The sequence below is a fragment of the Schistocerca cancellata genome, chromosome 4 (assembly GCF_023864275.1).
Source record: "Schistocerca cancellata isolate TAMUIC-IGC-003103 chromosome 4, iqSchCanc2.1, whole genome shotgun sequence".
NCBI classification, from domain to species: Eukaryota; Metazoa; Arthropoda; class Insecta; order Orthoptera; family Acrididae; genus Schistocerca; species Schistocerca cancellata.
Genome location: NC_064629.1, coordinates 662529462 through 662551202, shown reverse-complemented (window position 1 = coordinate 662551202; position 21741 = coordinate 662529462). Strand labels below are relative to the sequence as shown.

Below are 21741 nucleotides of genomic sequence, written 5' to 3'. Positions count from 1 at the left end.
GCTATGTGAACTATGTACCACAGTCTAACATAACAGTCGCGAACCTCACTGCTGTAAAAGTTGCCGTTTGACAGATGAAGCAACACTAGCGCTCAGCGCGGCAGGTAAGGTGAACGTCAGACGCGTCGTAAGCATAATGTTTGTTTGCATCCATTCCCTACGTAATTTCCCAATTATTCGAGTTAGTTTCTTGCCTCCAAGAGTTTGTGTAGTATCAGAAGGCATATATGTTTCTAAAAATGATTCTAAAATAAGCGCAAGTATGGACAAAAACCATGAATAGAGTGGCAAGCAACAACACATTCGTGAACAAACATTTGTGACATTGGACAGAATTGCAGCTTACCACGTTGATATCAAAAGAATGTAAACACACAGATTCACATGTAAGAAGCACAGACCTGTACCTCCACATGCAAAAGCGATGGACAGCTCGTTTACCGTTCTGTAGGCCTGTGTTTGTCATTGTCACTTGTTTCCACGACCTTCATCTTTATATTATTCTACGTGGGACAAGCAACTGACAAATAGTGGGAGAAATATGCTGAAACCATAATGAGCTGATTACATTACATTTCACGAAAAACCAAAAATTTGATTAATTTTCGAACAATCTGTCTGTAGGCATTTACCTTGTCCCATAATAGATTCGCTCGAAGTCTAGAGATCTGCACATTCTGACACTTCACACGCTTTTGTAAGACACGAACAGCTGCACTTAATCTAACCACTTCATCGTCAAAGCAGGTCTTGTGTTGATGATTCTCACGAATCTGGCACTAATGAATGGAGAGTTGAACTAGCTGCTTCTGTGTCATAGGACTGTTTTACAGCTTTAGATTGACTGTCGAATCTTTGTGGCAGCTTCTTCTTCATCGTCAGTTGAGGTGGCTTATCTGGAATGTCAAACAGTGTGGATACTGCATTCCACATGAGTTTGTTATTGTCTGCGTTCATGACCTGGTCTTGTTCGAAATGTAGCGAACAAAACCTAATATTATTATACAGGTAAACCGGGTCTTTCTTCATAAGGTCTTCTCGTCTGCTATTAACTAGCCATTTTTTTGCTCCTAAAACGAAACATTCACGATTGATACACATACATTTGCAAATGAATCCTGACGATACAGTTTAGTAACATGATGGTATATACCTCTCAGGATCCATAGTAAACCTAAAAAAGACAGCTGTGGTGTCTTCTTCTTATAGCTGCTGCAATTTATTGCGCTACAAAAGCTCCCGATGGTAAAATCCATTGTATAAATCAAAATAAACAATCACTATTCGCTTTCACGATCGCGCCGAACTCACAGTTCAACCTACCGGCCGCTTGGAGCGCTGCTGGCAACAAAATCGAGGCAAAGAGTTGCGACTGTCATGTTGGACTGTGTGTCCTATATCATGATGTGCTTTGCTGTACAAATTGTATGATCTACAGGACCAATAATAAATCAATCAAATCAAATCAGTCCATTTATCGTATCCTCAAGGAGGGCTATTCGTGTATATAAATAAATAATAAAAATGAAAGTAGAAAAATTTCCTGGACGTGTCCAGTGATTCTTGTCTTTGCGTTTCATCTGGACGGACATTTATTAAAAAAATGTGTGAAATATTCTGAAATCCGATGAGCTCCGCGAAAATATAGTTGTACCACAGATGTACATTATCACACTGCTGCTAGTTGTTCATCCTTCACGTCAGAGATAGAGGATACTCGTGCTGCCATCTCGTGCAGACGTTACGAAACACGTAGTAACGAGTGCTTGCTGAGCTGTCTTACGTTACGTGTCATTGCAAAATTTTATTAAACTACTGAAGTACCACACTATTTATGTAGAAAACTTAAGACAAAAAATAAATTATTTATGCCAGGAACTGCTACCGTTACGCCCACAGGAATAAAAGAGCAATAAATTTCATTGCATTGGTTCCACACTCGTTTGTCTTGGCATTCTTTCTCCTTTTAAATCTCCGACTCTGTGCCCCACGCTCTCTGAGAGAGATATTAAAATCTGGTACACCTCAATCATATCCTCGTTGTTACACGTATTGAAATTTGGTTGTTAACCCCTTTAACTCCGCCTGCAGCTTCTGTATAGTGAATTATCTGCCGAAGCTGTTGCCGGTCCCAAGCCCGGATAAAGGAGGAGGGTTGGCCATTTAATAAAGCTGTAAAAGGGATGATTCAAGTTGTTTAGGGACTGATTTTGCGAGGGGAAGGTTGTAAGCAGTCATGGCTGCAGTACAGTTATAAATTTTAGAATTTAAAAAGCAGCCAGCCACAATTATGGTTCAAAAAAGTTTATTGAAATCAAACCATCACCGATTTCGGATTTATTACAAATCCGTGTAAGATGGCGCCTATAGATTTTCTTACTTTCCTGCTAGGGTCTCGTTTCGCAGTGTACATTTTCTGCCCTAAGATTAAAAGTTCTTCATTCAAAATCCGATTAACTGGGAAGAGAATTTTTTCCATTTTAAGCTACATATAAACAAATGGAATGATATTAAGTTAAATAAAGCATGCAATGTGCCGGCACACCAAGTATGTTTACGACATATTTCATGTTTTATTTTACTTTACGGTCATGTCTTGTGTGTTCCTATTACGGTTAAAAAGCAAAAAAATCTGTTGAAAGTTCACAAATACAAAAGTTTTGTTTATAGTGGTGCGCAATAACGATTGCAGAACGAAGCGATAGCAGAAAAGCAATAAAATCTTTCACAGACATCGTAATATGGAATTGTGACAAATCCAAACCGGCATTGATGTGCTTTAAATAACATTCTTTAAATTATGTGTGTGGCTGTATCTGTTTTAAATTATAAACCGTATAATTAACAGAGGCATCCTCTAAGACTAGGTACCATAATGAGATCGTTTACATTTGATTATCCCACCCATCTTCAACTTAGGAGCATGATGGAAACCTTCGCCAATAAAGCATCTACACAGCGGTGATAGCTATATGGAAATCGCGAATCAACTTGTGTGGTTTCCTTTCGTTTCTTTAAATACGACTGATGTGTCATCAACAGTTGTTTCTAGTGAATGTAATAAGGAATTTTGCGTCTTTCAGAATAATCCACTCAAGAAATTGACGTTGAATACCACTATAAATTCCAGCGTTTTTCATCTGCATGTTACGTAGGTTAAATGGAGAACGTTAACAATAAGCATTTCTACAGATTTCCAAGACAAACTAAAGAGTTGCATCTGATGTGGAGTAGTCCTTGTAAGCTGTGAAGGCGGAGGGAGTTTTGGCTAGTGGAGTTTCAAAAGCAGACTTAAGATTCAGATAATCGAAAAAGTCCCAGATTCATAGGAATGCTTTAACAGGGCTACCAGAACTTAAAACAAAGCTACATCATGGGAAAAATGAACGAAAACCGCTTAAAGCTTTGTACGATAGCAGCAACAAGAGCTAGGCAATGGACATATGAAGACAAGGAATTTGCTCTGTCCTTATACAAGCAAAACCCTTGCCCATACAGGTATTTGTTAGTTCATTTTTGCCTTCCTTCTGTGACTCATATGAAACCTCTATTGTGTGTTGCACCTTCCAAGCCAGGATTGAGTCCTGCAGTGATGAATGTAATAAAAGCAGAAGCCGAGGCAGTGCACAAAAATGATAAATATGTTGCTTTGTTCCTTGATGAAGTGTCTTTGGAGACAATTTTTTATTATGATGTGAATAAGCAGCAAATCAGTGGGTTTCACGATGTAAGAAGGGCAAATATATTTGCAGACCATGATGTGTTGGTAGTCTGATCAGAGGCATATGCAAAATTTGGAGGCAGGTAGTCGCATATCTCTTCACTCAGAGCTCAGTTTCAGGCACTACTTTAAAAGTTCTTATTATCTATGTTATAAGCAACTGCAAATAGAGCTGATGGCAGTTGGTACAATTTGTCATCAGAGTGCAGCCAACTGTGGAGCACTGAAGGGACTCTGCAGTCAGTAAACAAGTGAATCCAGTCCATTTCATTTTTTACCTATTGCAGTCATCAGGAATAACAATTTGTAAAGCCCACTTTTCTGAACAGTATATATTAAGTAAATTTGCACCAATTTTGATTTACATGTATCTCAGAAATTGAAAACGGACTATCTGTACTAAAAGAATAAATGTGGTTAATGAGAAATTGAAGAACAAGTTTAAAGCTGCTTGACAGTTCAGAGATCAATTTTGCTGTGTACTTCGAAAACAAGAAATGTAGAAGTCAATGTTTGTCTTTATTGATTGTTGTTATCCCCATTTCCTATCTGTGATACTTCTCTCTCAATCTTGATGTTGTATCTGCTATTGTGTTGAAGCATTTACTCTCGTTTTATGTAGGGACATTTTAGAGGAAGTCAGTGATTAAATAATGCAAGTTACCTGAAATAGGCCTACAGTTGTGAAAAATATTTGATAACACGTAGGTCTACATGCTTTGCCCACTTCTACTGGAAAGCTATAATAATCCTTGTGATTTTCCAGATGCAGTTCCCTCTGTGTCTAAGTACCTACATTACCTGGGAGAGAACATCCTGTAGACGTAGATTGTAGGGAATGCCTGAGTAGGCATACTTTGTTTAAAACAGCGATAACTTGCAGCATAAGTATTCAAAGTGATTGTGAGTATCTGAACTCGAGTTGCCAATGTGATCTGAGAGGGATTATAGATAATGTTTTGCGTTACTTGTTCTGGTAATGAAAATTCTATTTGTCTTGTGAAACACATACAATCCCACAAAATCTTATGCCTTGTAGTAATTAGTAATGATTTCCTTATATGCGGTTGTAGATGTAGTAGATGCATTAAGACTGATTACGTCCAGTCAGATGTATATCTAGATGTGTTGAGGTTGATTAGGTGCAAGGAAGAGAGTGGGATTTACAGATATTCCAGTTAAAAATTTGACAATTTGTATATTATGTTAGCTGAAGTGTAGGCCTAATACCTGAGGATATATTGAAAAAGTTTAGCTGTACAATTATTTGTAATATTGAAGAAAATATCTTTCTTGGAAGTACTTTAGTGCAATAAATTTCATTGCAACTGCAGGTAAATAAGTTTGGGTAAAACTTCTTGCAGGTAAGACTGGCGCACTGAACTGCTGCAGAAACAAAGCGATGTATAGATGTCAGATGATAATCTTGTGTTTGTTCCTTCATACCATTTCATCATCAAAATGAAAGTTGTACCACACTCAGGAAATGAGCACAGGAGAGCAGATGTAGGAATCAAGTGTCACTGCACTCGGTGAGGTTGTAATGGAGTTGGTTTGCAGTAGGATGACCCAGTGCTGGTCCATGGGCCTACTGTTCTCAAAAAGTATGTTGCGGCTGCTGAGCTTAACTCTCAATCTGAAGAACAGAAAGTGTCACATGCCTTCACATCATGAGACAGTGTGAGAAGGTACAAATGTAATCCAGGACATTAGTGCAAAATGTGATCACGAACTTTACGCCATCACCTCTCATCCCTTTGTCACCCAAATACTGGCATTGAAAATTTTCCACCACCAGGATGACTTGCATCCAAGTTGAGAGCCACCACACAGAACTTTGTTAGCAACCTTGGTTATGGAGATGGGGCCATCTCACCACAATCGTAGAAATTTCATAGCAATAGGCCTACTGCTGTGTTAACATTGCCAAGTTCTGTAAACATTCTCCTGTTTGTTTTTACCCCAAATGTCATATAAGAGTGGGATCCAACACACTCTCTACATCATTTGTCCACTAAATTCAAATGGTCGGTGGAGGAAAGATGTTTGTTTATGTTCATCCATAAATAAACATTTATTTGCACTCGATGTCATCAAGATTAAAGCTGATAACTGAAGATCTAGCTGAAGCCTCTTTAGGATGAACTCGGCAATTCACAACCACAGTACTACAGGTAGAAATAATTTACTTCTCCTGGTTTAAAAGGGAGTTTTATATTCTGGTGCAAAAGATTGTAACAGGTGTACTGTAGAAAAGAAACTAAACATTCCCACCCATCCATATAAATGGCAAGTTGACATATCCTGAGCATGTGAATTTGTTGAAAACAAGTGACCAGTCAGTGTGTAAAAAAGAGTCGAGCTAAGACACTAAAAGTAAGTTGTCAGTCAGTGTCTGAAAATAATCAAGCTGTATATGGAAAAAAAAGAGGAAGTATCCAGTCTATGTGTGAAAGCAAACAAGCTACTGCATGTTTGTTTTGCTTCACAATTGCTAAATATGTATGGAAATTGGACATACATCCTAATCTCCTTCTCCCCTACGTCTCTGTTTCCTCCTGTCCCTCTGACGCCTACCATCTCCTTCCCCCTCTCTCTGTCCATCTCCTCCTCTGCCCTCTCTATATCCATTTCCTCCCTCCCTGCCAATGGCCATCTCTTCTCTCCCCCTTCTCTCTCTGAGCTTGAGCCTTGCTTGTTATTACAATTTTAGTTTCCATAGTAGTATTCTAATCATAAACCATAAATACAATGTTCCTGTTTCCTGTGAAAACAGACTGCAAGGAATAAAACAAAACAGTATAGTTTTGTGTTTACAGTTTGCATTTAAAATATATATAATGAGGTAGAACATATATGGAAGAAATAATTTGCCTAGCAGTTTAAGTGCCCAGCTATCATAATTGAAACTGATTGTGAGAAAGAAAACAAAACTATACATTTACACAGCAGAGCATGGCAAACATTTTCTTTGGCACAGTCAGTTTTAACAGAAAATTGGTAGTTGGTCTTTAAAAGAATATATGGCCTGTGTCTCCCTGAATGTTTATTAGGGTATCGTGTAAAAATTTGAAATAAATTGGTCAAGACCTTTTTGAGATTTCTGCTAACAGTGTTTCCCATTACCACATACAATTAAAAAAATGTAGCCTACATCCATCTAAGCATTTATTAGGGCATTGTGCAAACATTTCAAGTAAATCAGTCAAGTACATTTCCAGATTTTTGTTTACAATATTAAACAATGGCTTGTCTTTTCACAGTGGTATAGATTAACTAACACTGGCCAAGCGAATATCAATTGCAGTTATAATTGTGTGTTTGACTTAGTAATGGGTTACTGTAGATGAATACAAAACTGGGGGGGGGGGGGGGGGGGGTGCTCAATGTATGTTAGTAGTGACATAGACTTGCATTGCAGTGCCCTTGCTGTGAATGATTACTGTACAGAAAATTTACTGGAAACAGTGGTGTTGTTCTGTCACTGTAAAATCTTACAATTGTATGTGTATAACTGCACAACAGATAGTGATATTGGTATATCTGTGCAGGTTTTACAGAAACTAATTGTACACTTTGAGAAATGGCCTAAACATACGATTTTAATTTTTGGTGGCTTGAGTACTGATACAAGACTAAGGACACATACAAATTAATCTACTCAGTATGCTATGATCACATGACCTGTTCTGTATTAACGATCACTTAACAAGACAAACTGCTTGCCTTGACAATGTAATTACTAATGTTGATACAAATCAGTTATCAACTAGGGTTGTTCCATACACATTATATCAGTGCATAAAGGTGTTCAGTTAAATTAAATACTAAAAAGTCTATATCTGATTCCAGTGAAATTAAGTCCAGAACCTAGCTAAAGACAACAAACTGGAATGGCATTCTGCTTGAAAGCAGGCCTACTCACATTGAAAATGCATTTACATTAACTGTCAGTGCACTGTCAGATACATTTAAAACTAATTGCCCTAAAGCAGTGAGAAAAAATAAGGAAACTGACAGGATATATGGTCTCACATCTGTGCATTACCGGTTCACACACTATCTACAAAAGCTATTAACTCTGTTAATAATTTCCTATGACAAATCAAGGGATAGTGGAGCAGAAAGAGCAAGCCACATATAGTTAAAGTATGAATAACACTGCTGCAGCTGAACACAATCGTAAATATGACAACATCCATGACTCAAAACATGAAAACTCTTTTTCTACAAAATATTATAGATTTAGTTCCTGGCACTAAAAGATAAGAGGTAAAAGTAACTAATAATAAAAGTGCAATAGCGAAACTAAGTTACTCAAGATCAGAAGACATTTATGAACTCTCTATTTTCGAGAGAAAAAATCTGAGGATGTATAGCACATCCATTAAATTCTCTTATAAACTGGATGTTTGTTAGTGGTTGTTTCCCTATATCCTTAAAAATAACAGTCATTATTTATCTGCTAAAAAATTTATCGTGTTTTGTTCTAATACTTACTGCCCAACCTGTGTTGCACCCATCCTTTTTTCCTTACTGCATGACTGTGTGTGTAAGCGTACTAATTACCAGATTTGCAGAAAACTATGACTTTTTAACCTTGTGTGTGTGAAACGTAGTAATAAGGTGAAATGTGATGTCAAGTTATGTTTGTGGTCCCAAAAATGGATCTATTGCAAATGTTTAAATACCTTAGAAGAGAGAAACATAATCAGTGACTGTGGAAATGTGCACTGCAATGTTCATGATATTCTATGTTTGCAACAGGAATACCGAGAGGAAAGTGTGACTGCCTTATTAAAATATGGTATATCAGTTAAGCTGTATATAGAGAAGTCTGATAAAGTAACAGAAGACTATTCAAAGTGTCGTGAAATTGTCATAACCGAACAAAATGATAACTTCATTAGACCCAAAAAGTTCCATCGTGCTAATCGTAATAACAACAACACTAGTCTGCCAACAGCAAATAATTTTGCACATTTAACGTGTTATGAATCAAAAGATGTGAAAATAGCCATATCAACTAAGTACTCTCGCCATACTTGCACTGTACATGCTTGAGCTCTGTCCTGCAAAATGATGGTCAGGTCCTGCAGAAAGTGTCATTACTTCTGTCTGTAAGCTGGTCAAAAGTTGTGTTCCGAAAACGAACAGCACAGAGACAGAAGTGATGACACTTTATGCAGGACCTGACCATCATTTTGCAGGACAATGCTCAAGCACGTACAGTGCAAGCTGTTACTGATTTCTTTGACTGATGGGGCTGCTAAGTGCTATACCACCTACTGCACTCCCCTGAGTTAAGCCCTCATAAGTTCAACTCAATTTCTAAACTGAAAACACTTCACAGCATTTGCTGCAGAACTGCTGCAAATTCGTTGGGCAATAGACCGTGCCGCTCGAATGGTCAACACAACTGGCACTGCTAAGAGTATCCTACAACTTCCACATCATTGGCAATTGGTTATGCACAATGCGGGTGACAACTTTGAAGGTCAGTAAAACTTTGAAACACGTATCTATTTTGTACGAGCTGCAAATAAATAGTTGCCAGCATTAAAGTTCCAACCCTTGTATGTAGTTCTATAATGGAAAACGTTATAAGCCCATTCAACAATCTCTGGTGGCTTCTGATGTTTACCTGCTTAAGAGCTCTCGAAATTCCTAAATATATTTAAAACAGTTACTGTACAGGGCAAGATACCGAGCAAAAAGCTGGGCAGTTCTAGGTGAGCTGGTGCATTACCAAACTCTTCCCTCTTGGGACTGAACTGTATCCCCCTGTTGACATTGCTGGACAGAGATTGTAATGTAGACACAATTGCCACATATGAAGACACATACTGGATGTGGTCACAGGAAACACAAGAGAAAAGCTGGAGGCAAAAACAACAAATGTTGTTTTGCTGATTAATGCAGATTCTTAGGTATTCTTGTGGATAATGAACTGAAATGGAAAAAACAGCCAGCCGAAGTGGCCGTGTGGTTAAAGGCGCTGCAGTCTGGAACCGCAAGGCCGCTACGGTCGCAGGTTCGAATCATGCCTCGGGCATGGATGTTTGTGATGTCCTTAGGTTAGTTAGGTTTAACTAGTTCTAAGTTCTAGGGGACTAATGACCTCAGCAGTTGAGTCCCATAGTGCTCAGAGCCATTTGAACCATTTGGAAAAAACATATTAATAATGTTTGTAAGAAACTGAGCTCTGTCATATTCTTAATGATGCAGCTATCACAGTATTCAGACAAGAACCTTCTGTGTACAGTGTATCATGGACTTTTCGAACCATATTTACAGTATGGAGTGACTGTGGGGGGAAACTCAAACAAACAAGAGACAAAACGAGTGTTCACATTACAAAAAAAAAAAAAAAAAGCAATTAGGACCATTTTAAGAAGAAAGACCTCTGAAACGTGCAGAAACTGTTTCAAGAATTTAGGTATCTTAACTTTTTCATCGTTGTATATATACAAAACAATAATGTACATCACAAAAGGTAGTGAGGACTGGATTACAGATGCTAGTGTACACACCCACAATACAAGAAGGAAGAATGAAGTACGGAGCATTCCCCCCCGACTGGCAATGCTAGAAAAAGGACCCCAGTACTCTGGTATCAGACTACTAAGAAGTCTGCCCAAAAACCTGCAAGATAGTATACTTCATAATGACTTTCCAAAGAAACTTAAAGACTATCTCATTGAAAAAGAGTTTTACAGTGTTGCAGAATACTTATGCCATTAAATTTGTATATATTGTTACTCATTATCAGTGATGTAAAAATGTAAGCTAAAGGTGTAGAAAAATAAGTGATAAAGAATGTTAATACTTTGACATGTCCTATATTACACGTACATTTACTGTACACAATGGAATCTTACAGGATCAAATAAAATTCAATTCAATTCAACAGAAGCTGTGCACAATATAACCTACTTACTACTGCTGGAAAGCTAGTCCCAAACAATAAATCCTACCACTAAAGTAGGAGGAATTTCAATTTGCTGGTGTCATGTGTGTTAATATTTTGGTCTATACTTAAACAAGAAAATTATTTTTATTATTCAAGTAAAGTAACTAAGAAAGCTTGCAAAACTGTGTATGAGGTAGCTCAGACTGAAATTGACATGAACTATCAATTCCAGTGAAAAGATTATATAGTAACGCCATTGCTGTATTTGCAGCAAACATGCGGGCCAAACAGTTGCACAGTGATCATGCAAAAGGACACCTTGGACATATGCAGAGAGATGTGCTTCTAAAACTAACTGTAGCATTGGAACTACATCAGCAAATGCATTATTAGTAACTTATTGTTGTTTTCTTTATATGATAACTTTAGACAACAGAAATATACTACATTACTGGAACATCAAATATGCGGAAACTGAAGAGGTGGCATTTCACATGGGCATCGTACTTTAATTCTATCAAATTCCACAAAAATAATGCATCATACAGATGATAAAACAAAAAAGAAAAGCAAGTTATGAACCACAAAGTATGTGCCAAGACTGTAGTTTTTCTGAGGCCAGCATAAAACCAGAGGATATGTGACATAATCTGTTCAAGTTCATAGATGATGAAAGCTTGTACAAGGTGATTAGAAACAGTCTGAAAAGCTTGTAATGGTGTTTTAGTGCAGGTTGTGCTGGGAAATAATTGTTAAGAAAAAAATTCAATATGTTGTGCCACTTCAAAGTTAAATAGCACTGAGGTTAGCCAATCAAGGCATCATGCGTGAAAATTCAAGCAGTCCATCAGTTACAATTAGTGTCAGTTGTTCCCAGAGTGCAGCTGATAGCGAATGTGACTGCTCAGCCTTTGGTTTGAGTTCAATCCTTACTACCATCCCATTTCCAATTTTTGTAAAGCTCTCTAGTTTGGTTTGGGGAAACCAAATGAAGAACATATTTTGTGACACCATCTCTGGTGGGCCACTTGAATTTGCACATGCAACAGCCTGATTGGCTAACTTCAATACTAATTAACTCGGAAACAGTGCAACACACTGAATTTTTTCCTTAATAATTATTTCTCAGCACAACCTATCCTGGGACACCCTGCAAGCTTTTCAGACTGTTTCTGACCATCCTCTGTATATTATATTTGAACATGTTTTTGTATTTTTAGAAATGTATTTACATTTTTATACTTTTATATTATGCTGAAAAAATTAGAAAATTTGTCGATGTAATATGGCAACTGTTATACAGAGTGATTATAATTAAAGTTCCAAGTACAAAAAGTTGTAAAAAAAATGGATCAGTGCTTGGAATGACGTCAAATTTGAACGGAATATTATTAAAGAAGGATGAAATGTTATGGGAAAAAAAATCTGAACGAAAATTTTACCACTATGTGTCACAGTAAGCAGCAGAATATGCAAAATAAAAGATGGGAGGTATACAGCTGTTCCCCAGTTCGTATCTGAGATGCTCTGCATGACTCACAATGCAGGATCGTTTGCTGCTGGTAAAGCCCTTTTGTGACTGACCATACACCAGTAGTTATGCAGAAACTTCAGGCACTCAAGGGTATGAAAAAAAGGTGCAGGTCCAATGTCTGCCAAGGGTGTGGAGAATATGATTGCCAAATTCATAAAGATAAGTCCGCTTGAACTGCAGTTTGCAACAGGGAGGAAAACAATTGATCCAACATCAGTAGAAGGTGTGGCCACAACATTGCAGGAGGGGTCGAGCAGTGGTGTGAAAATATGCAGTGCACAGGGAATTGCCCAAACTCTGGACATGCCTTTGAGCATGGTGCATGAAATTCTTCGATACTTACTGCATTGCTATACAAAATTACTCATGTTCAGGAGTTGCTTCATACTGACCTGGCAGTAAGACAAATGTTTGTTCTAGAATTTCTTACTTGCATGGAAGTGGACAATGAATGACTATGGAACATTCTGTGGACAGATGAAGCCCATTTCCGCTTCTAAGGACGTGTCAGTACACGGAACTGCAGAATATGGTCAGTGGAAAATCTGCTCCCACATCAGCTGACATCTCTTTATTCTGCAAAGTGAACAGTATGGTGCAGGTTGACAGCATTGTTTACATAGGACTGTATTTTTCTGAGGAGATGGGTTGTGGAGGTCCTGTTACCTGTACCATCACTGGCAAATTTCATTATGTCTCTATGTTTGTCATCAAATATGTGAAGTCCAGGATTCCTACTCAGTTCACTAGAAAAACAATTCAAACAAATCATATTAATGAGTTTTATTACAAAAAATTAAAAGACAATACTTAAATCTGACAATTACACAGATGTGTCACAAGCAAACAGTGACATACAAAATAAGCAATTTCTTCAGTATAACAGGTCCCATGTCTGTGTTACATAGAGTGTACAAGCAAGGTAATGAGCACTGACGCTTCTATCCAGCTGCTGGTCGTGAAGTGGCTATTCAACTGGAGCATCACCAGTCAGTCACAGCACTTATGTCCTCTCCACATAGGGGCTGCTGTTGTCGTGTAGTCATCCTGGAGAGGGGTCAGTCAGCGTGTGACTGGCTGACGTCTTCTCACAGCCACCTCTTTTCTATCATTCCCAACTAGCATGCTGGTGCTTGACTTTATGCCGTTACATTGCTCCCCGCCAAGGTGATGGACTGTCATTGTATATGGAGCACGAAAGCAGTGGGGGAGGCAGCAGGGTGGACACACTAATGGACTGGAAGCTGTGGCTGCAGGGGACGTGATACTTCCAGTCATACCCCACTATCTGGCCTGTGCACTGGTGGAAATGTCCCCCGGAAGACATCCAGAAGGGTACGTGTCCACCTCCTGAGGCCCATACCACAATGTAGAAGGCGTTGGCTACTGCGGCATTTGTGGGTCCAGCTCCATTGGTAGGACGAGATCAGGCAGAGGAGGCAAAGGCTCCATCTGGATGGGGTTGTCCTGTGGTGTTGTGATGACACCCTCTGGCAGCTGCTGTGGCCACACTGTCCTTGGGATCTGTGAATCTGGGGGAAGAGATACAGAAGGATAACCATGCACATGGCAGTGGTGAATTTTATTGTGATGTCGGCGCTGCAATCCGTCTGGGCCTGAAATGAGATACATGCATAGGCCAATTTGACAAAGGATCTCGCCTTGCACCCACCATCTGCTGCCGCTAAGAACCCCGTAAAACACAAAATCATGCAGTTCAAAGCGATACTTCCAGCCTTCTTTTGATTCTGATAAAATGTTCCGCTTCACAGTTCGACTGTGGATGGAACGGTGCACTAGTTAGGTGCTGTATGCCATTGTGTTCACAGAATGATTCAAATTCATTTGATGTGAACTGAGAACCATTGTCCAACACTATGAGTTTAGGCACATCTTCAAAGGAAACAATTGAGGACAACACCTGATAAGTGCTATGTGACGTTGTTGAGTTCACTAGCACAGCAAAAGGAAACTTGCTATAAAAGTCTACCACAATCAACCAACGAGTGTTCCAAAAAGACCCCGCAAAATCTATGTGCACACATTGCCATGATGATTGTGACTTAGGCCAAGTAGAAAACATTTGTGGCTGAGCAAACTGATTTTCCACACATGCATGGCACTGTGACATAATCTGTTCTATTTGGGTGTCCATACCCAGCCAAGTGCAGTGTCGACATGCTAACTGTTTCATACAAACAATCCCCCAGTGTCCTTGGTGAAGTAACTGCAATACTTCTTTTTGCAAAGCTTTGGGGATCAGCACATGTGACTGTCCACTGTCATTTTGAACAAGAATCACTCCTTTCTGTATAGCGAGACTATGCTGACATGCAAAGTATCAGCGCGCTACTGCAATGAGTGGGGCCAAGATGTGTGAATATATTTTAGCAAAATGTTCAAATTTGAATGAGCTTCCATGGCCTGAGGAATTTTCCTGTCATTCAGAGGAAAGGACTGAAGCAATTCAGAATTGTGAGCATTGATGTGACAACAAGATGCAGCAGAAGCATCAAAGTCTGTATCAGGGTCAATCAGAAGACGTGAAAGTGCATTTGCATTACCATGTCGAGCTGTTGGACGATACACTCTCTCATATTGTTATTGAGACAACAACAAAGGCCATCTTTACAATTTTTGGACAGTTTGTACAGGAACCAGCTTCATCGGATAAAACAAGGACTGCAGTGGCTTGTGATCCATTTACTAAGTAGAATTTTCTGCCATACAAATAGTGGTGGAATTTGGTGACACCATACACAATAGCCAATCTTTATCTATTTGTGAATAGTTACACTGAGATCTGGACAGCACTTTTGATGCAAAAGCAATAGCCCTGTCTTTATCACCAAATCTGTGCAAAAGCACTGCACCATTTCCATAAGAGGAAGCGTCAACTTACAACACAACTGGTAGGTCAAGATAAAAGTGTACCAAGTGATCACTGAGAAATACATATTTATATTTTTTTAAAGTTTCTTGGCGCTCATCTATCCAAACAAAGGGGATGTTCTTGCGGTGAAATTGATGCAATGGAGCTGTGATTTGTGTAGCATTTGATATGAACTGAACATAATAGTTCATTTTCCCTAAGACTGACTGCAATTCTGTGACATTGTGAGGAACTGGCAGGTCCTGTATGGCTAACAAATGTGACTAAAGAGGATGTACACCTTGACTGTTTATGACATGACCAAGATACTGCAACTCAGGTTTAAAACTGTCACACTTATCCAGTGTACACTCTAGTCCTGCATCAGATAACACACGAAACAAACTACACAAATTTTCAGTGTGTTCTTCAGGTCTATGACCTGCTACAACAGTATCATCCAAATAGTTTGAACAGATTGATACTTGAGCAGTCAGCTGTTCGAAATACTGTTGGAAAATGGTGGGTGCAGAAGCACTGCCAAAAGGCAAATGCAAATATTTAAACAAGCCCACATGAATGTTCACGACACACGTTTTGAGATGCTTCGTCTAGTAGTATTTGAAGATAGGCATCGCGCAAATCAATTTTTGAAAAGTAATGACCAGTGCCTAATCCATTCGTGAGATCCTCTGGGGTGGCAATGGATAATTATCAATCACAGTTTGTAGGATGACTGTAGACTCAAAGTCAACACAGAGGCGAATGCGAGCTGAAGGTTTGGGGAGCAAAACCAGTGGACTGCAGCACATTAAAACCTCCACCCTAAGAGCACAAGGTTGGAGGACACAGAGGGACAAAGGACATGCGCTAAAACTTAGATCAAATGATAAAACCCACCCGCAGGTATAAAACGTATAATTAAATCACCCGATAAGGCGTTGTCAGATACAATAAGTGGCAACAAGTCCGGTAACCGAAGATTTCGTCACAGGGCAGTCAAAGTGGAACAGTGCACCAAAATATGGGCCACTGTCAACCGGGTGCCACACTGACACTGAGGCAGGTCTTCACGGGAGGTAGTTGTGCCCAAGCGTGGCCCATGTGGAGCCAGCATAGAACCACACAGTCCCTGTGAGAGGCCCGCATGGAGGACTGCCACACATTCGTAGTCTCCTTAATGACACACAGTTTGATGTGGTTACTAAGACTATGCCATTCCGTCTCCCAAAGCCGGAAAACCTGGTGGCACAAAAACAAACGCAGGTCAGTAATTAGAATGCCAATCTCCATAAGCGGTTTCCGTGTAGCCTGTTTGGCCAGCCTGTCAGCAAGTTCATTGCCTGTGTTTCCGACATGTCCTGGGGTCCACACAAACACCACTGAATGACCGGACTGTTCCAGGGCATAGATGGACTCCTGCATGGTTGCTGCCAAAGGATGATGAGGTTAGCACTGGTCGATAGCTTGTAGGCTGCTCAAGGGGTCAGTACACAGAAGAAATGACTCCCCAGGGCCTGAACAGATGTGCTCAGGAGCACGAGATATAGCCATCAGCTCTGTAGTGAAAACACTGCAGCCATTGGGCAAGGAATGCTGTTGAATATATCCTCCATCAACATATGCAAAGCCGATGTGACCATCAGCCATCAAGCCATCGGTGTAAACCCCTTCGTGGCCTCGGTACATGTCAAGAATCGAGAGGAAGTGACAGCGGAGATCTGCGGGGTGAACTGAGTCCTATGGGCCATGCGAAAGGTCCAGGCAAAGCTGCGGCCTGGGTGTAAACCGTGGAGATGTATGTGAATGGACCTTGGGTATAGGTGGTAAAGGCAAGGACTCCAGCTCAGACAGAAGGGATTGGACGCGATCTGCAATTGTAAGCCCTGACCTGGGCTGCCGATGCGGGAGATGAACCGCCATTTGTGGGAAAAGGAGATGGTAATTTGGTTGAGCAGGAGAACTACAAACATGTGCAACGTAACTGGCAAGCAGTTGCGCATGCCTGACCTGCAATAGAGGGACACCAGCCTCTGCCAGGACACTGGTCACCAGACTCATCCTAAAAGCTCCCACCACTAGTCGAACGCCACAGTGGTGCACTGGCTCGAGTATACGCAATGCTGAGGGCGCCGCCAAACCGTAAACCAGACTCCCATAGTCAAGGCAGAATTGAACAAGGGCTCTCAGAGCTGCAGCAGCATACAGTGATCTGCACCCCAGTTGGTGTTCCTCAGATCCTCCTTGTCATGTTCCATACCTCACGTCAGTATAGTCCTTCCCTCCTCACGCCAGCCTGCGTGAGCTAAACGCGTGTATTTCAGCCTCCTCTCGTAACACGGTGTTGGCTCTTCTGCCAACACAACAGATGACTCAGTGGTCTTCATTTGCAGTATGATCCCACACATTTTGTAACATAACCTTTAGCATGCCTGAAACTATGTCATTGTCTGGGCCACCGAATGGCAATTGATCTACAATGCTACCAAGATGTAGTACAACATCATTCAAGGCCGCTGCACCCCAGAAGAGTTCACGAATATCAAGGTAACGGTGGTACAGTTCTCTTGCGCAACATATCACGCTACCTCGGCATCACATTGATCAAGAGTATGACATGATGTCAAAACATTGTTATCTTGCTCTCAAAGCCCAACCAGCACCATTCTTGTATCCAGTTATAAACCCAAACTCAGCCCTGGCGTCGCACCTCAGTTTTACCTTGTGCTAGGTGCTGCTCCACACTGTGTGTGAATACGTCACAGTCTAATAAGATAATGCAGCTGTGGTGCATGTCAGGAACCTCAGGCTGGAGCTACACATCTAGTGCAATCTTCCATCAGGGATAGTGTGTCAGATGGCTGGCATCCCATGTCTGTAGCAGTGCTTTCGTCACTCAGTGAAATATCCACTGCTGCACGTTCCCCAGATAATCAGATTGTTAAATGAATTAGACTAAAGGCCCTCCTTGGGAAGAAGCCAAAAGGAAGAATACAAAATAACAAGATGCAACAACCATAGAAAGAAAGCAAAATTGTATAATGTATTTTTAAACAACAAAAAAAGCAGCCTCCCTATTGATGGTCCACAGCCGACAGTGGTGTCTGCTTTCTTGTAGCAGCTACAATAACCTATTTGAGAGGAATGTATGTGCATCACTAAGAGTGTGTATTCAAGCTGTCCAAAAGCTAGAGTTGTGGAAAAAACTGTATGAAATTAAGATACCTTAGATGTTTGCTTTTACCATCAACCCAACTGAAGAGCTGAATCTGGGTGTGGGGTATGGAAATATGGTACTAGTTTGATGGTATATCGACATCTAGAATTTCGATCAATACACAAATCTTTGTTTAGACACTGAAAATATTTGTTGTGGTCTCCTGTCTGAAGACTGGTTGATGCAGCTCTCCACACTGACATTCATTTGAACCTGTTTACTGTGTTTCCCTCAACAACTCCTCCTGCCCCTCCCAGATAAAAAGTTTCCTTCCATTACAAAAGTGACTGTTTGTTGATGCCTAAGAATTTTTCAGTTAACTCATTCCTTCTTTTACCCAAGTTATGGCACAGATTTCTTTTTTCCCCAGTTAGATTCAGTACCTCCACATTAGTTGTCTGATCTGCCCATCTGATCTCCAGCATTACTCTGTAGCGCAGCATGACATAACAAGAATACAGATATAGAATTTAACATCTCAGTGCACAAAAAAAAAAAAAAAAAAAAAAAATATGCTCTTGATACTCTAATACAACATTCCTGCAACTAACATCACAACGCATAGCGCCGCAATCTTGTGTAAAAATATTCCAATTAATGTCACACTGCATCAAAAAAATTATGCTGCTGCTCTAAAATTGCAGCAAATAACACTGTGATATGTTAACTATGCATTTTATTTTCTTCAGACACTGACACTGTGTTCATGTGATGTCAGGAATGTGTGTGGATTATGCTGGCGGAGTGCACAGGTGCCTCTGCGAATGACAACAGTTGCCGGTGGACAGTGATGGGTGGGCGGCTGACAGGGGAATGCAGCAGCTGCCAGCACAGGCAGGGTGATTATCCCTCCTCTGCCATGGTGGGCTATAAACACTTGACTCCCACTGTAGGATCAATAATTTAGTCAAAGAGCATGCAGATGAGCAATTGGCTTAGTGCAACGGGTAAGGTACTTGCAAATACAGAAAAAGGTGTGGCCCCCATCATTACTGCTGGTTGTGCTAAATCAGTCCACATTTCATATGAAAATAATAAGAAGATGCACTAAAAAACACATTTATTTTTATTTAATTCCTTTTTTTACGACCTTCACATCACAGTCTAATAGGTGTAGGACCACAACCTCACAATCTCTATGCAACTGGAAATGCTTGTCACAATCAATGGTGGCTGCTGTGCACAAGCACAAGAGCACATGAACACCCCAACTTTCGACACCTTGCTAATTTATTGATTATTTTTCTTTGAATGCTGTTAAGCATAATGTAGATGCTGTAATCTGAAAGGTACGGCACTTAAATCTATCGTGCTACTGCTGCTCTAGACTCCGTGAAGCTTGGCATCAGGGTCGTAAGCATATATTCAGTTGTGCACATTTTAAGGAGCTTTTGTACATGCTCAACTCTCATGGCGTAACTGCCTTATGGGCCAAATACATACGGATTTGATAAACAAACAGTTCACAACGTGCACAGTTAGATCTTGCCCCTCAACTAGAAGTTTACATCAGTGCCACCAGGTGGGAGTACACTTTTACCTCCGTTCACTTGGCATAAATCCCACTAGATGATAGCCCACTCCTCAGATATGCTAATTCACTCACTGTATCCTGTAGTAAAATTAGATCAGACATCAGTATATGTTTAAGTTGTACTGACAGTAAATCTGTTTTGTGGGTTTCTACATGAGTTATAATATATTAAGCTTTTAAGTTATCAAACAGTAATCCATTTAAGGCACTGACAAGGGAAACTCCCCTTCCACACACCCTCAGATTTAGTAGTAAGATAATCCAGTGGATAGCCCATCAAAAACTGAATGCAGATGAAGCATGAAAACAGGAAGGAGGTCTACTGAACTGTGAGAAGAAAGAAAAATAGAAACAGTGAATGGTTCAAACTAAACAAGTACAACATCAAACATATTTAGATAGCTACAGTGTTGTGGTTCAGTAATCATGGTGTTGGACTGTGAAGCAGATGAGCAGTGTTAAAAACTCTCTAGTGCCGATTCCTTTTATTTATTTACTTTTTTCACAAAATTATCAACTGTCCATCTGGTCATTGAAATGTTTGTTCTCTTTCTGTAGTCTTGGAAATTGTCATACTATTAATTGGTTATAGAATATCAGTCATGTGGCAAGAATATATTACTTTGCAAGTAAATGTGATGACTAGCAAGAATAGGTGAGATACCACATAGACATCTCACAGAAATGAAAACAACAAATAAACAAATATGAACAATGTTACAACAAAGGAATTCAAGAGTAAAAAATTCCATAATGAAATGCAACTTCAAAAATGATAAAAACATTTGTTTTGATAAATCACAGATAAAATTATGCGATCGTGAAACTGTTGTGTTCATTTGTTGCAGCTTATGTGACAGACTGTTATATTTTCATAATTTCTTTGGGAGTGGTCACTTTCACATTCATATGACCACCTAACTTGGGCAAGGAGTCATAACTCACTCACTCATCAGGTGTACAGTTCAGGTATGTCGATAAGAGATTCCTAACATATGACACACGTACTGTCACTAATGCCATGTATGGCACACGAGACGTGTTTTCCAGTGGAGGATTCGGTTGACTTTTCACTTTGTCAGCAAATGTTTGTAGTTCCCATTCGAAAGCCACTACCTTTTGTATGCTAATAGAATAGTTGTGCAGAATCAACTTTCATTATAGATCTCTTCCTTACATTTTGCTATTGCAAATGGGCTTTACATCATGACACAGACATAAATTTGAATACAACGAACAGACAGGTCATTGACAGGATGGTCAATTCACAATTTTGTGAAAAAAAATTGGCACGATGAAGCTTTGAACATGAGCTTGTCCACTTTGTAGTCCAACTCCATTACCACTTAACCATGACACCATGGCTTTTTGGCTGTGCTTGATGATGTACTTCTTGAACTTGGACTCTTCACTGTTTCTATTTTTTTTTTTTTTTTTCACAGTTCAGTACACCTTCTTCCTGTTTTCATGCTGAATCTGTGTTCAGTTTTTGATGGGCTGTTCACTGGGTCCTTTACCACTAAATCTGAGCAGGGTGTGACCAGGAGTTTCCCTTGTGAGAAATGTAAGAGCCTAAAGCACATCACCATTAGTTGTGAAATTGTAGCTTTATTTACACTTCTGAAATCTGTTGATCTTATGGTGAGTCAGGTTTATCTGTGCTGTAGGCCCACATTGTATATATGAAAATTCACAAAAAGCTGTATCACTGGTTTCTCTGATACTCACTTAAATTTGGGATCAATGGCAGTGTGCATTAGGCCCTTATGGATCTCAGTGCCTCATTTGTATTCTAGTGAAGTGACAGTGTTGGTAGACATTACTATTTGAGTATAATCATTTCCACAAATGGCACTTTGTGTTTTAAGTTGGTTGTTTACTGTGTGGGAATTGGCTTTCATGTGCATCATAATCATGAACGATGTTGAATCTATTTTAAATGCTAACAGG

General features: G+C 39.8%; 1 protein-coding gene across 1 annotated transcript; it reads right to left on the bottom strand.

The window, feature by feature from the left end:
- Positions 1 to 483: 483 nt before the first annotated feature.
- On the bottom strand, positions 484 to 1286 carry LOC126183405 (52 kDa repressor of the inhibitor of the protein kinase-like). The gene is made up of 2 exons (XM_049925353.1): positions 1154 to 1286; positions 484 to 1070 (listed from the first exon to the last, which is right to left on the bottom strand). The coding sequence occupies exons 1-2, from the start codon at positions 1254 to 1256 to the stop codon at positions 766 to 768; spliced, it is 408 nt and encodes a 135-aa protein (XP_049781310.1). The 5' UTR covers positions 1257 to 1286; the 3' UTR covers positions 484 to 765.
- Between the last annotated feature and the right edge of the window lie 20455 nt (positions 1287 to 21741).